The following is a 14,977-nucleotide window of genomic DNA, read 5'->3' on the forward strand; positions in this document are numbered from 1 at the left end:
TAGATCTTCTGCCAACATTTGAAAGGAAACCTGGCCTCATTTCACACTGAAGACGAGCTCCGCTTCCTCATGAATATGGTGTCTACTTCTTCATTGACTTGGGTGGGGGCCCACGATCACGCTGAGGTGGGTCAACAGGATTTGTTGTTTGCATCAGATTCAGATGTCCAGTGTCTTGTTCTACCATGGCTCTGTCCAAGGTCATGGTTTTTTTTTTATTTTTATTTATTTTTATTTATTTTTTTATTTATGCTTAAAGCAAAGGAGTGAATTTTAGTATTGTTGTTGTCAAATATTGATTCATCTTGTCTAAATAATCCTTATTAAATCTTTCATTTCAGGAAGATACTTGGTTGTGGACCGATGGCAGCGTTTTTGAACCCATTCCCTGGGGAAGGGGGCAGCCTGACAACTGGTATGATGGAGAAAACTGCATGGAGATTCACTGGCAGGGTAAACATTCTTTTTTTGTGATCTGGATGTTTTTTTTGTTCTGAAAAATATTGTCTTTAAATTTGAAGAAATCTACGATGACTATTTATTCTTTAATTATCGCTGAAATGTCTTTCTTTTTCTTTTTTCTTTTTCTTTTTTCACTTTGTAGGTCGCACCAATGATGCCGCGTGCAACCTATTGAAGCCGTTTATTTGTCAAAGGGATATTGACATCGAGTGAAGGGATCTCCCATACAACTTCACGTCGTTTTTTACCCCCCTTCAGCATGTCAAGCCTCGATGACATGATGGCTGAATTACTTATTGACAGCTCTGGATTCTTTCCTGCAGCTTGAATAACTAAATCATCAATGAACATGCAAAACTATCTTGTCTGTCAGTTTGTCATCATTTAACCCTGAAGAGGTTCGCCATCATTTGTCTCCAATGACAAAAAATGTCAGCTTCCCAAAAACTGCTTTAAAAATGCAAAAATGCAAAAAAAGCAAAATATAAAAATAAATACAAAAAAAAGGGTTAGGGTCGGTCGGGCGATATGTTTTATATACCCCCTGCTTATAGACATAGACTTTTTTTAAATAAAAATAAAAATAAAAATAAAAATAAAAATAAAAATAAAAATAAAAATAAAAATAAAAATAAAAATAAAAATAAAAATAAAAATAAAAATAAAAATAAAAATAAAAATAAAAAAATAATAAATACTGAACGCGGTGCTTTTGGGAAAAATACAATCGACGAGGTTAACCCATTATTGGTATGTTTATTGCCATGTTTGCATGAATCACCTAGTTCACAATAATTCACTTACACACATAGCTGAATAATAAACAATACATGTAGCAACTTCGACTTTAAGCTCCGCCCATTTCCAGTTAAACCACACACGCTTCCTGACAGATACTATTAATGAAGGGCATACACTACACCTGTGTAAACAAATATTTGGCTACGGTATTTGTGATCTACAAGAAAAATGGAGTTAAATATAAAAACTATAATTGAAAAAGCTAACCATTTGGCTACATTAGGCTACTTGTGGATTTTGGTTGCTACGTTGACTTAAGAATTTGGACAATCCAAAAAAATGCTGAGGTGGATTAAGTATAGTCACAACACAACAGACTGTGCATCATATTGCAGGATTCGTGGTAATAATAATGTTTAACATTCACAGCATCACGCCAATATGAACAACACCATTGATCCCCGTTCCGCAAGGCAGCATCAAACACAGGACGGAACACAAACATGCCTACAAATTTAAAAAGGTGCTCGAAGGTCATGTCAATTTTTAGTGAATACACAATGTACTCACTTTTGGGAGATGCTGTACTCTGATTGTGTCCCTGTCTATTTACTAGGGGTGATCTTGTCAGCAGAGGCAAAGTGCCTTCCATGAGCCTCTCCACCCACAACCCCAAGCGGTCTAGCTACCAATGATCACATGTTGTTTAAAGGGGGACCTATTACGCTCATTTTTCTGCCCTTTGTATTGAGTTGTGGACTCTTATAGAGCAGCTACACACAATAACCAGCACATAAAGCTTTATAGTTCTTCCAGAATCTGTATCTATTCCAGCTGTATTTCTTTGGACGGTCGTTTTTTTATGTATTTAATATATTAATGTATTCTCTGTGACATCACAAAGGGTCAGTTTGACCACGCCTTTTGAAACCCGAGCGTTTTGAGCCATCCCAAACTTCTTTCAGGTCTCACTTCCAAATGTCTTTTTTAATGTATTCTACCCACGGCCCGCCTCCAGGCACACCCAGTCTGCTGTGGTTTTATCTGGCTTATAGACACGTCCATATAAGGAAGTCTGCCCCTCTGTGACATCACAAAGGGTCGGTTTGACCACACCTTTTGAAACCGAGCGTTTTGAGCCATCCCAAACTTCTTTTAGTGCTCACTTCCAAATGCGCAAACCTCATTATCAGAACCTTTGGCAGAGTTTAACAGAAGAATACTACATTCTAACTACATTTATAGGAAGTGGAAAAGGCATAATAGGTCCCCTTTAAAAGAAGTGTGAGTCCCTTAAATGGTTATTTATTTCCCAAGTTGAAAACTTCTTAACTTCACTGGATGTCTTCTCATGTTTTAGTGTATCTTACACTGTTTTTTTTTTAATTTATGTGCTTGTTAATAGATCTTCTGCCAACATTTGAAAGGAAACCTGGCCTCATTTCACACTGAAAAGGAGTGGAGATGCTGTACTCCGATTGTGTCCCTGTCTATTTACTGGAAGTGATCTTGTCAAGTCCCGGCCAGGCGGGGATATAACAGCGAGGCAAAGTTCCCTCCATGAGCCTCTCCATCCACAACGCCAAGCGGTCTAGCTTGTGGTGGATCTGTAAAGTGGACGTGCTGCGAGAGCGGGTCGACTTGTTCGGAGGTTGGTCGTCACGTGAAACCGATCTTGACCTACGCATTGACGTACTCGTGCCGTTGTCCCCCAGAACCTTGTTGCTTGGATCTTCCCCGGTGTAGACGGGTTTAAAAAGACAAAAGTACTTTTTGTGGCCGTTGAGCGCCAGTACGTAACCGGTGTAGTCCATTTTGCGGTTGCTGCCGTCATTGTCCTCGCATGCGTCGATTTGCATGCTGTCCTGCACGCTTTCGAGGAGTGTGCACATCCACTCGCTGTGCTTGTCTGTATTCAGGAAGGAGAAATGCAGCGTAAGGCTCCTAAAAAAAGAAAAAGACAATTTGCAAAATAATATTATGTGCTGTTTACAATGTTTTATCAGCTTATAGAGGTTAATGCTTGTTACTCAAAACATTTTTTATCTCACTATGTGAATCAATGCAATGTAGTAAAACATGCTTGAACTCACCCTGTGAAAGAGTACACTTCTTTGGCAAACTTGCTGAGCAGGATGTTCTTGGATCCATCCGTGAGCACCAGTACGATGTTCATGTGTCCCGGCCTCAGCCTCACTAGATTACTGATATAGGTGATGTCTGTCAGCTCCGTCACCTCCACAAAATTCTTCTTGGGGGGCCGACTTAAAGAGATTTCCAGCAACATTACCAACAATACTCACGTTTTATGTTCATTCATGAATACTTCCTACCTCGATGCGTTCCCCGGTGACCCATTTTCTGTTTTAGGTCCATCTTTTGGTTTTGGTTTTGAGCATTTGTTGTCAGTTGCGTCACTGGACTCACAAAACGAATATGACAATGATTGTTCAGCGGAAGAAAAGAGTGACATAAGCTCACCTGAATGCTTGGATGACGACGGTTCCAAACAGGATGAACAAGGCGGAGAAGATGAGGGACAGGAGAGGCATCATCTCACGCCTGCAAAGCGTCAATCATCAAAACGTCTTCTATTACTGACCTGTGATGGATGTGTCGGAGAGGTTCTACCCACCAGTTGTTGTGCAGGATGTCATCAATGACGTCAGACAGGTAATCATAAAATGCAGATATCCACTGGATAATAAACATCTACACAGAAGGAATAGCATATTACATTATACGTTTTTTTTTGTTTCATGTTCAAATTATTACAGCATACAGATGCAAACTCATTGTTGAGCACAGGCAGCATGGCGTCATGGATCAGAATGGACGGGTCTTTCTGGAGTCGCTCCAACTCCTCCACCAGGCGCTGCTTGTCTTCTTCGCTGCCGTTCCAAGTGCTACCCGGCTTGAAGAAGGCCTTTCCGGCAGTGTTGCGCCTCTCCAGGATCACCACCTGAACACCAGGCAAGTGTCCTGTCATACGTGTGTCAATGATCCTCTGTGTTATACATAGCCTATTTTTTTAAATGTAGATTAGCTTAAGCACAAAGCGATTGCATTTGTTTAAATCATTTACGATCAATGTCACAGAGAAATTATTTATTTATTTATTTTTGTGAGGGCTGCACGGTTGTCTAGTGGTTAGCGATACAGCGAGGAGACCCGAGTTCAATCCCACCCTCGACCATCTGTGTGTGGAGTTAGCATGTTCTCCCCGTGCATGCGTGGGTTTTCTCCGGGTACTCCGGTTTCCTCCCACATTCCAAAAACATGCTAGGTTAATTGGCGACTCCAAATTGTCCATAGGTATGAATGTGAGTGTGAATGGTTGTTTGTCTATATGTGCCCTGTGATTGGCTGGCCACCAGTCCAGGGTCTACCCTGCTTCTCGCCTGAAGACAGCTGGGATAGGCTCCAGCACCCCCCGCGACCTTCGTGAGGAAAAAGCGGTAGAAAATGAATGAATGAATGTAAGTTAGGGCTGCACGGCAGAATAGTGGTTAGCGCACAGACCTCACTGCTAGGAGAACAGAGTTCAATTCCACCCTCCGCCATCTCTGTGTGGAGTTTGCATGTTCTCCCCGTGCATGCGTGTGTTTTCTCCTGGTACTCCGGTTTCCTCCCACATTCCAAAAACATGCTAGGTTAATTGGTGACTCCAAATTGTCCGTAGGTATGAATGTGAGTGTGAATGGTTGTTTGTCTATATGTGCCCTGTGATTGGCTGGCCACCAGTCCAGGGTGTGCAGTAGAAAATGAATGAATCAATGATGTAAGTTAGGACACACACATCTGCAAGTCTAAATATTATACTTGCGGAGTACCCCAGGGGTCAATACTGGGACCAAAACTGTTCAACTTGTACATTTATGAAAGACTTACGAATTGGTATTATTTGCGGATGATACCACTGCCAGGATCGCTCTGCTTAAAAAAAAAACTCTTGTCAAAGATCCTCTATAGAACAACAGACCTGTGGTGGCAGTGGTGGCTGTGTGCCGTCCTTGCTGGTCATCAGGATGTTACAAAGCGGTTGCTGCAGTTGTTGGTAAACATAAGCAAATCTCACAACTTCCTTTGTGTTGCCCGAGGCGAAAGACAAAAAGGCTTGGTTGCCTAACGAAAAGCTCTCGTCGTCGCCCGTAATCAGCAGCACGCAGTATCTGAGGGGATGACAAACAGCAGTAAGGTAAGACGGTTTATCATCCAGGGTCCAGGTGAATGCACGCTGTCTTACTTTCTACGTCTGTGGAACTGCTTGACAGGACAGAGCTCGTCAAAGAGCTTCTGATTCACGAGTCTCGGTGCCAGGAGAAACTTGTTGTTTGTCATAAACTCATCAATTATTTGCTTTTTCATTCCTTTAGCCTGCAAAGAACAACAAACCACATTATGTTAGATTTCGGTTCTCCGGGTGACAATTGCACCAATTCACCTGGATGATGTCAGCAGGCTTGTCCGTGTTCTCTTTAAAAACCAGCATAGTGGGGGCGTAGGTGTTGATATTGAACTGTCTCTGCAGATTGGCAGTCTCAGAGAGTCCCTGGTCCACGTAGCCAAACTGCAAGTAATCCTTGTAGGCAAACGCCGTCAGCTGACAAAAGGGAGTGATTGAACACATCATGAATGCTGTTGGTGTTGTCGATGACATAATGGTAATGGTAATGGTTTAATTTCATTTGAACATGCATCAGATTCCAATTGAGTGCATCCCATAATCAGTTCACAGTTCCACATGTCCAAAAGGAGTAGGAAGAAGCAAAGCTTATTAAATCCTACCCCTCCATCTAGTACTTTTACAATCAGTAACTGTTACATTTGTTCACTTCCTGCTTTCACAATATCGTTTAAGTTTTTTTTATTTTATTTTTTTTTCTTTTTTCACGTACTGAAGTACGAGGTGATATGACCATCCAATGACATAATGGGTACCATAGTAAGTGTCAATATAGTGATATATATAGCACATCATGACTGGTTCAAGACTCTTCATCCTTGTATTTAGCAAACATCAACTGCTTGTATTGTTTCTTGAATTGGCTCATCGTTGTGCATTGTTTGACTTCCTTACTCAATCCATTCCATAGTTTGATTCCACATACTGAAATGCTATGGCTTTTTAACGTAGTCCTAGCATAGAAGTGTTTCAAATGTACTTCTTCCCTGAGATCATATTTCTCCTCTCTTGTAGAGAAGTATTGGATGGTAATTGGTTATTTTTAGCCTTATGCATTATTTTAGCTGTTTGAAGATTAACTATATCAGCAAGTTTAAGTATTTGTGATTTTAGAATAAGGAGTTAGTATGTTCTCTGTAGGCGGCATTATGAATTATCCTTACTGACCTTTTTTGCAGTACATTTAGCGAGTGAAGATTGCTTTTATAGTTATTAGCCCAAATTTCCACACAATAAGTAAGATATGGTAGAACCAGAGAGCAATAAAGAGTGTGGAGTGATTTCTGATTGAAAACAAATTTTGCTTTGATCAATATTGAAATGTTTCTCGTTACCTTGTGTTGTATGGCTTTTTAACGTAGTCCTAGCATATAAGTGTTTCACATTTACGTAGTTCTTCCCTGAGATCATATTTCTCCTCTCTTGTAGAGAAGTATTGGATGACATTTTTAGGGAATTGGTTATTTTTAGCCTTATGCGTTATTTTAGCTGTTTGAAGATGAACTATATCAGCAAGTTTAAGTATATTGTCATCAGATATTACATAAAGGCTCACCTTGTAAAGTAAAGGAACGACAGACACTTGGTCAAACAGTAGCACATGTGGCTTGTTCAGTTGGTGCCAGTTGTTCAAGAACTGTTGATCGTTCTTGTCGCTGACCTGACGGAAGAAAGATTTTCTTACTATTTCAATTACTATTTTAATTTTTAAAGTTACTCCGTCGCCTCCACTTACCCACTCCACCAGTCTCTGAGGAAGAAGGTCTTCCACAAACTGCCTCAGGTGTTCCTTTGCTACAGCATAATGGAAAAATGTCACTTTGCCATTGATGACGCCAAGGATGGATGGCGTGCGATGAGCACCGAGGTGGTTGGCCAAACGCCTCTCATAGCCGACATCCACCACACCGATTCCGACACCTGCACAAACACCCATTCACATTATTTACTCATCTCACAGCTTCTCAACCGTATGTATTGATTCCAAACCTAGCATCTCCATCTCCAGCACCACCTCTTTCCACACAGGCTCAATGTGAATGCAGCTGAAGCACCAGTCGGATGTTATCTTGATCAGGTATGGCCTCCTGAAGCTGTCGGGCACCACGTCACTGACATACTGGTTGAAGTGCAGCAAGTACTTGCCGTCAGAAAACTCCCGCTGGTTCTTGTTGTTGAATGGGAAGTTAAAGAAGGACTCCTCAAAGTTGAAGTTGTGACCGTAGCGGCTGTATGGTTGGGTGTCATCAGTCCGTCCGTAGTGGTCATAATTGGCACGTTTGTCCTCACTGGATAGGATCTAGACAGTTGGTAAAACATACCAATATACAAATATAATACAAATATGTAGACATGTGTACAGTACTTGCTTTTTCCTCCATATGACACCATTACTAACCTCATACGATTTGGTAATCCTGATGAACATGTCCTCAGCACCTGGATTTTTGTTTTTGTCAGGATGCCTTGAAGAGAACATGTTTTATTACACTGTTGTCAGCAGGGGCGTCACTAGGTTCTGTGGGCAGGGGGGGCTTAGCCCCCTGGGGATGCACAGGATTTGAATGAATGGAGTAGACATTTTTAAAAATCCAAAAAACAAATAAGCAACAAGAACCGGGATATAACTTTCCGACTTTTGGAGAGATTTAGTAGAGTAAAGTACACACAATGTACACTACAAAACTGCTGCTCGAGCTCTGCAACCATTCTCTCCAGTGGACAGTCATCAATTATATAACAATAATATTTTTATCATTTTATTGTTATTATTATTCATTCATTCATTCATTCATTTTCTACCGCTTTTTCCTCACGAGGGTCGCGCGGGTGCTGGAGCCTATCCCAGCTTTCTTCGGGCGAGAGGCGGGGTACACCCTGGACTGGTCGCCAGCACATATAGACAAACAACCATTCACACTCACATTCATACCTATGGACAATTTGGAGTCGCCAATTAACCTAGCATGTTTTTGGAATGTGGGAGGAAACCGGAGTACCCGGAGAAAACCCACGCATGCACGGGGAGAACATGCAAACTCAGAGATGGCCGAGGGTGGAATTGAACCCTGATCTCCTAGCTGTGAGGTCTGTGCACTAACCACTCTATCGCCGTGCAGCCATATATAATAATCATAATTATTATTACTATCACCATTCTTCTTCTTCTGACTATTACTACTAGTAGTAGTAGTAGGCTAGTATTAGCCTGCTTATTGGCTTGCTTATTAGCATGCATTTGCCCTATTATATAAAATTTGTCAGAGATTTTTTTGTAAAAAAACAAAAATCAATAAAAAATATATATAAAAAAGTCAAATTATTTAGGGGGTTTTAAGAACATTTTAGGGGGTCTGAAGCCCCCCTAAAATAGGCCTAATGACGCCACTGGTTGTCAGCAAATATCTGCAGTTCATGTTGGTACTAAAATACTCACCATTCCTTCGCCAGGCGCTTGTATACTTTCTTAATCTCAGCCTGGCTTGCACCTGTGGTGACTCCTAAGGTTTTGTACGGGTCCATCTCAGGTCCGGTATGGGGGGTTCCAATATCCAGCATAGAGAAGACCACCAGGATAGCCAGTGGCAGAGACATATTTCAGTCTGCAGTCACTGTTACCTTTTTACATAAAAGAATCAGTCGACATCTATCAAATTCATGTTATTAGATGGAATAGCTTGGTCGTAGCAGGCTGAGTAGCAACATGTCACAGTGTGCCAATGTTACCATTCTGTAGTACTGTTTTATCACTGATACATTTACACGCGTGTATTTTAACACAAATTGTATTATTTATACCGTTGCTACAAAAAATAGTGCACATATCTGAGCTGTTTCATTGCGATGCAAATACAGGCACCTGATACAGATGCAGTTAGCCGGCACTACGCCACATTTCTACGGCAGGTGTGGATGCTCCTCGACGGCGTCGAAGTGGATGCTAGACGACTAGAATCAGAGGGTGAGTTTGGCAACATTTCACAGATCCTCCGGCAAACCACTGACTACCGTAATGTGCTGATGTTGGGCAGAAGAACAAATTATGAAGCAAATTTGTCGTTTGGAGTTGGGTACTTTCATGAAAACCTATTACACGTTTATTTACTATTATTAATTTGCGATCGGTTTATAGTCGTTTGCTACAACCTCGTTTCGCCAGGTGGGCGGTGATATGCGCCATCCGTGGGAAGGTCAAATCAAACGCACCATATCTTTAACGGACAGTCGTGCCTGCCAACCAATCAGAAGGATAAATGATGTAAACAAGGAAGTAGCTATTGTAATCGGGTTTAAAGAACTGCGACGTAGGCAAGTGAAATGGTCGGTATTAAGAGAGATGTCGTTTGAAAATCTGGGACAGAATGAGTTAATAATTGGGTCAATGTTAGCTGATGTAAATATCACATCCGTCCTTGTTGAGTACTCGGCCTGTTGGGCTTTTAATACTCCAATATTTGTTGGAGGAATAAGCAGAAAGGAAAACGTTGTGACAAAAGAAGTTACTACAACGTCAACACTGCTACCTAGTGGTCATCACGAAGTACAGCAGGTCTCGAGCACACTGATGCAACTCAGTCGTCCTTGTACTTATTTGTTGCAGACAATGAGTATAATTAAATATTTCAATTTGATATGGCGATAATTAATATAAAAATAAAATAAAAACAGATCAGTGTTTTACTTGAGTGCAATTGGTGTGTTATCTTTCCACTTCTAAGTAGCACGTCGTAGCTAGTAAAGCAGTAACACTAAGTCACCGAGCGGGGGCGAAAACGTTGCCACTCTGCCGGAAAAAGCAGCCGAAGAAGAAACATGCAGTTTACCCATGACAAAAAAACAACAGAAGCCTCGTAACCAGGAAGTAGTTATCCTCCGCAACACAATCATTGACATTAAATGTTAAGTTTTAAAATCAAATTTTGTGAAAATTGGCACTGAATGGAGAATGGAGGAAAGTCACAAGAAGGTTCTTCAGAGGTACAGGATAAATATTGTCACAGGTTTGGATCCATTGAGCGTCTTTGACCGCCTGTTGGAGAAAGGTGTATTTACTCAAGACATGATCGATAAAATAAAGGTAAGTCCGCATTGTAGCTAAGTTATTTTAAACAAGCAACCGTAGGTCATACAACGAAGCGCTAACAGTATTAAAGTGGTACCAAAACAGTACCACTATATTACTATATACATTACATACACGTCTAATTATTTTTGTGGAGGGGAAAAGCTAAAGGTAAGGATTTACACTGTGCTGCTTGTCCTTATTGGTGTCACTGGTAAGCTGGAGCCTATCCCAGGCAACCATTCACACTCACTGTCACGCCTATGGACAATTCAATGAACATGCATGGTTTGGGACATGGGAGGAAGCAGGAATAGCTGGAGAAAACCCACTCAGGGGAAGAACATGCAAGAACAAGACTAGACCCACATGAACATAAAGTCTTTTCTCAGAGCTCTGGAACAAGACGGGACCAAGCCAGGCAACTGGCCCGGGACCTGGAGACCCGTGGAAGTCGGGCCTTCCCGCTGTTTTTGGAAAGTCTTCATGAGTCAGACCAGCACAGTCTGGCGGAGCTTCTCCAAAGCGGAGCACCAGCAGTTCAGGGATCGACAACTAACCGCCTTGTGTTCCCTGTTGTTCGGACTCTTCCAGTGCGTAAGTGTGCACCACTGAGTTACAATTCATACACATTAATTAAAGTGTTTGGTTAGGATGGCCAATAATTGTCCTTCAAATTATTGCAGATTAAAAAAAAGACAATTTTTCATGAATATAATGATGATATATGATTAAAAATGACCATCATATTCAGTGCTTGTAACTTTGTCGCTGCTTGTTATCATGCATGTGCGTTTGTGTTTGCCCAGCATCTGCAGTGGATTTCCAGAAGCAAATAAAGACTACTGTGGTGCCGACCCCCACATTATGTAAGATACTGTTTAGTATGTGCTTCGACTGATGATTAGCTTTTTACAATTATAGTTAATATATGGTTTTGACACAGCACCTGAGAGGGAGACCCTACAATCGCACACCCAGGTCAGAGCCCGCATGCAAGGCAGGACACGACGGGATAGCCTACAAGTGAGTACCACACATAGGTGACTGCAGAGGTACTGTGCAGAACAACATAGCTTATTCAGTGGAGGTATCGGTTATTGTTAATGCTGTTTTTACTGATTTAAATGTGGAAACTGGCGCATATCATCAGACTTCGGTTACTTGCTTTACCTGAGCAATGACTCAACTCGTCTTGCTTGGTTCTCACCACAGTGACTTAGGACTTGCTTGTGATTCGCATATAAGTGACTTACTTTCACCATTTTTCATTTTTTTATATGCATGCCAGAGCTATAAAATGGACGCCAGACCGTGTGGACACTGCCTCATTATTAACAATGTGGCGTTTGAGCCACAGAGTGAGCTCAGTGACCGCTCAGGTTCGAATATCGACTGCGACAAGCTGGAGAGAAGATTCCAAGAGCTTAACTTCATGGTGGAAGTCAAAACAAACCTGAAACAAAGAGTAAGAGTCACGTGTAGTTCTTTTATAAATACACAAAAATGCTAAAAGTTCTCACCGCATTACAGAAAATCAAGCAGGAACTGTTAGGTTTGTCAAAGAAGGACCATTCGCCGTATGACTGCTGTGTTGTCATCATTCTGTCCCATGGGACCGAGGTGAGACATTATTCCATTATTCTTATGTGATAACCCAGATTGTCGGTACAAATGTCATGTATTGCATTACAGGTGAGTCACAACAGATTCCCCGGTGCTGTGTATGGTGTTGATGGACAGTACGTTCCGGTTCAACATGTCACAAACTACCTCAACGGGAAACACTGTCCATCCCTGCAGGGAAAACCTAAGCTTTTCTTCATCCAGGCCTGCGGTGGAGGTAACTAACTGGAATTTTTGGACAGTATTCGGGGTATTCTGTAATAGGATGACATTCCACATTTGTTTCTGCCTTTTAAGGGGAAAGAGACAGAGGCTTCGAGGTGTTTGATGAGGTGGAACCATCGAATAGCGGAGAGGATGACCAGACGGATGCCATCCCCATGTCATCCAGCAGCGACTCCCTGAGCATGTCTGATGAACCCGATGCCAGAGCCACACTGCCCACCCCAAGTGACATTCTGGTCTCCTACTCGACTTTTCCTGGTACTCTTGATTCATGTCTAATATGTTATCTTCTGTTTGTCTGTGCTCACACTGGGTTGGTACTAAAACAAGATATGTGGTACACGCATTGTCATTTTTAATGTCTGAACAACAGTATCAGTAATTACTGTGACCTAATTCCCCACACAGGCTACGTGTCTTGGAGAGACACTCAGTCTGGCTCCTGGTACATTGAGACGCTGGATCGCATCCTTGAAGAAAATGCTGCTACTGATGATCTGGTCACGATGTTAATGATGGTGAGATTCTCATTGTGTAACTGTGATTTTGTATGAGCTCACATTAGCCATTGTAATTTGGAGATAAGGCACTTCATTTCACATACTACAACCTTTCTGTGGTATCAATGAATCAATCAGTCAATCAAAACTTTATTTGTAGAGCACTTTTCATACATAGAATGTAGCACAAAGTGCTTTACATGTAAAAAAAAAAAAAAAGACAACTAGTCACACATGCACATACACACACACATAAGAAGTTTGTTTGCCTGAGTACAGAGGAACCAGTTCAGGAAGCGCTGCCACCTGCGCTGGGGGCCGCCCACGGCCCAGGCCATAATGCCGCAACTCAGGGGCCCACCACACAACAGGTAGGCTGGGGACCCACAGCTGAGCCCCACGAGAGGAGACACCCTAGCCCCCAACCGAGAACAGCCCCCAGTGCGGAGAACCCCCACTGAGGAAACACTGGATATATGGGATAAAAAATATAAAAACATATAAAATAAGAATATAGAAAGTATATATAGAAATAATGTCATAAAAAGTAAAATATATAAGAACATTAATGAAAACTAAAATAAGCATATGTAAAAATATAAAGACATTTGGTTAAGAGCCAAAACAAAAGGTATAGGGTATAAAATAACCATTAGATAAAAGTCAAGTTCAAAGGTTAAAAAAGAGTATACTAAGAGCATGAGTTAAAAGCCAAATTAAATAGGTGGGTCTTGAGCCTATTTTTAAAAATCTCAACGTTCTCTACAGCCCTCAGGTCCTCCGGCAGGCTGTTCCATAAAGAGGGGCCATAAAACTGGAAGGGTAGAAGGTAGAAGGGTCTCCGCGTCCTGATGATCCTGCTAATTTGGCAGCGGCTTTTTCTTGACTGTTTGTGCTTCTGCACCAGACAGTAGTTCAGAATACTGGCCTTTTTCAAGTGCCTAAGAAAGAGTACTGGAAAGTGTTCCCTCGAGGGATTCCCTTGTTCTGCTTTGAGTATAGTGACCAGAAGGACAAGATCCCGGGAATGAGATTTCTCTGTTGGGTGGATGGACTGTGCTTTAGAAATAATGAGAAGTACAGTCATCCGGGAGAGTAGAACCGCTGCTCCTCTTCATTGAGAGGAGCCAGATGAAGTGGATCTGGATGACTTCCAGACACCTCCATGGGGAGGTGTTCAAGGCACATCCGACCGGTAGGCTTCCGGAAAGACCCAGGATATATGACTCAACTGGCCTGGGAACAGTAACCGGCGAGAGGAAAGTAGGGACTACTCTTTTTAGGCTGCTGTCCCCTTCACCCGATTTCAGATCAGCAGTAGACGATAGATGGATGGATTGACATATTTTGTTTTTCTGTGTTTCCAGGTTAACCACGAAGTCTCTCAAAATTCTGCAAAAGGCATCTACAAGCAAATGCCGGGTTCCTTTAACTTCCTACGCAAGCTTCTTTACTTTCAAACACTGAGCTAAAATTCAAATAAAATACTGGATACATTTTTTAGCATCTCAGTGATGTAGTGGTTAGCATCACAGCCTCACAGTCTGGCAGTGATGTGTGGTCAGGGGAGGCAGGTGAGCTTCTGTATTTTCTGTATGATTCCAATCGTTTTAACATTTTCTCTAATAAATATTGCTGAATTTGCACATTTCCTGATCAAATACAGGACAGAAACCTAAGATGAGCATGCTGTGAATGTCTCCTCTTGGCATAGTGCGCACCCCAGCCTATCCAGCTGAGTGCACTCAGTGATTCGGATCAGGGTACCTGGACTTTTTACTGCTTCTCAGCATGTTGCCAATTGTTGCAGAAACATTTTTTATACAACATGACAAGTAAGTGTAACAACGTTATTCTTGCTAGTCGGACAATAATAGACACAGAAATGTCATATGTGAGGCGCTTGCTGTACTCTCAATACCTGTGCGTGGGCTGGGAGGTGCTTGTCACTGTTGTCCTTCCATAGAAAGGAAACACCACTTTTATTTTAGGGTAGGACTAATCATTTAACAGGGTTCAATTTGTGGTGAGAGGGAATATATAACTTGTTGGTTAGACTTCAATGTTTCAGATCGTCAAATAAGGTAAAATATTAGTCAATGCCAACACTACTGAACACAAAATGAAATTTTTAAATGAAACTTTGTTATTAAGGAAAGGAAAACAATGCAAACC

General features: G+C 41.7%; 2 protein-coding genes across 5 annotated transcripts; one reads left to right on the forward strand and one right to left on the reverse strand.

The window, feature by feature from the left end:
* Positions 1-1,185: 1,185 nt before the first annotated feature.
* On the reverse strand, positions 1,186-9,675 carry LOC131137392 (dnaJ homolog subfamily C member 16-like). Of its 3 annotated transcripts, none has more exons than XM_078797748.1 (15): positions 9,249-9,670; positions 8,826-9,007; positions 7,788-7,854; positions 7,379-7,688; positions 7,125-7,309; positions 6,945-7,049; positions 5,648-5,806; positions 5,450-5,580; positions 5,186-5,375; positions 3,986-4,165; positions 3,839-3,915; positions 3,685-3,765; positions 3,537-3,620; positions 3,297-3,467; positions 1,186-3,147 (listed from the first exon to the last, which is right to left on the reverse strand). In XM_078797748.1, exons 2-15 carry the CDS (start codon positions 8,981-8,983, stop codon positions 2,694-2,696), a joined length of 2,352 nt encoding a protein of 783 aa, XP_078653874.1. In that variant the 5' UTR covers positions 8,984-9,007; positions 9,249-9,670; the 3' UTR covers positions 1,186-2,693. The 3 variants fall into 3 exon arrangements, with proteins under 3 accessions (XP_078653874.1, XP_057941281.2, XP_057941283.2); XM_058085300.2 differs by having other exon boundaries at positions 2,877-3,112; positions 9,249-9,675; XM_058085298.2 differs by lacking the exon at positions 9,249-9,670 and having other exon boundaries at positions 8,826-9,205.
* Positions 9,676-9,906: 231 nt separating this feature from the next.
* Positions 9,907-14,446, forward strand: casp9 (caspase 9, apoptosis-related cysteine peptidase). Of its 2 annotated transcripts, none has more exons than XM_058085305.2 (10): positions 9,907-10,466; positions 10,844-11,048; positions 11,261-11,320; positions 11,398-11,477; positions 11,743-11,919; positions 11,985-12,074; positions 12,255-12,294; positions 12,375-12,560; positions 12,711-12,820; positions 14,170-14,446. In XM_058085305.2, the coding sequence occupies exons 1-10, from the start codon at positions 10,335-10,337 to the stop codon at positions 14,272-14,274; spliced, it is 1,185 nt and encodes a 394-aa protein (XP_057941288.2). In that variant the 5' UTR covers positions 9,907-10,334; the 3' UTR covers positions 14,275-14,446. The 2 variants fall into 2 exon arrangements, with proteins under 2 accessions (XP_057941288.2, XP_057941284.2); XM_058085301.2 differs by having other exon boundaries at positions 9,919-10,466; positions 12,147-12,294.
* The last annotated feature ends 531 nt before the right edge of the window (positions 14,447-14,977 follow it).

Source organism: Doryrhamphus excisus, linkage group LG17 (assembly GCF_037039965.1).
Source record: "Doryrhamphus excisus strain RoL-2023G ecotype Guam linkage group LG17, RoL_Dexc_Guam_v1.1, whole genome shotgun sequence".
NCBI lineage: Eukaryota > Metazoa > Chordata > Actinopteri > Syngnathiformes > Syngnathidae > Doryrhamphus > Doryrhamphus excisus.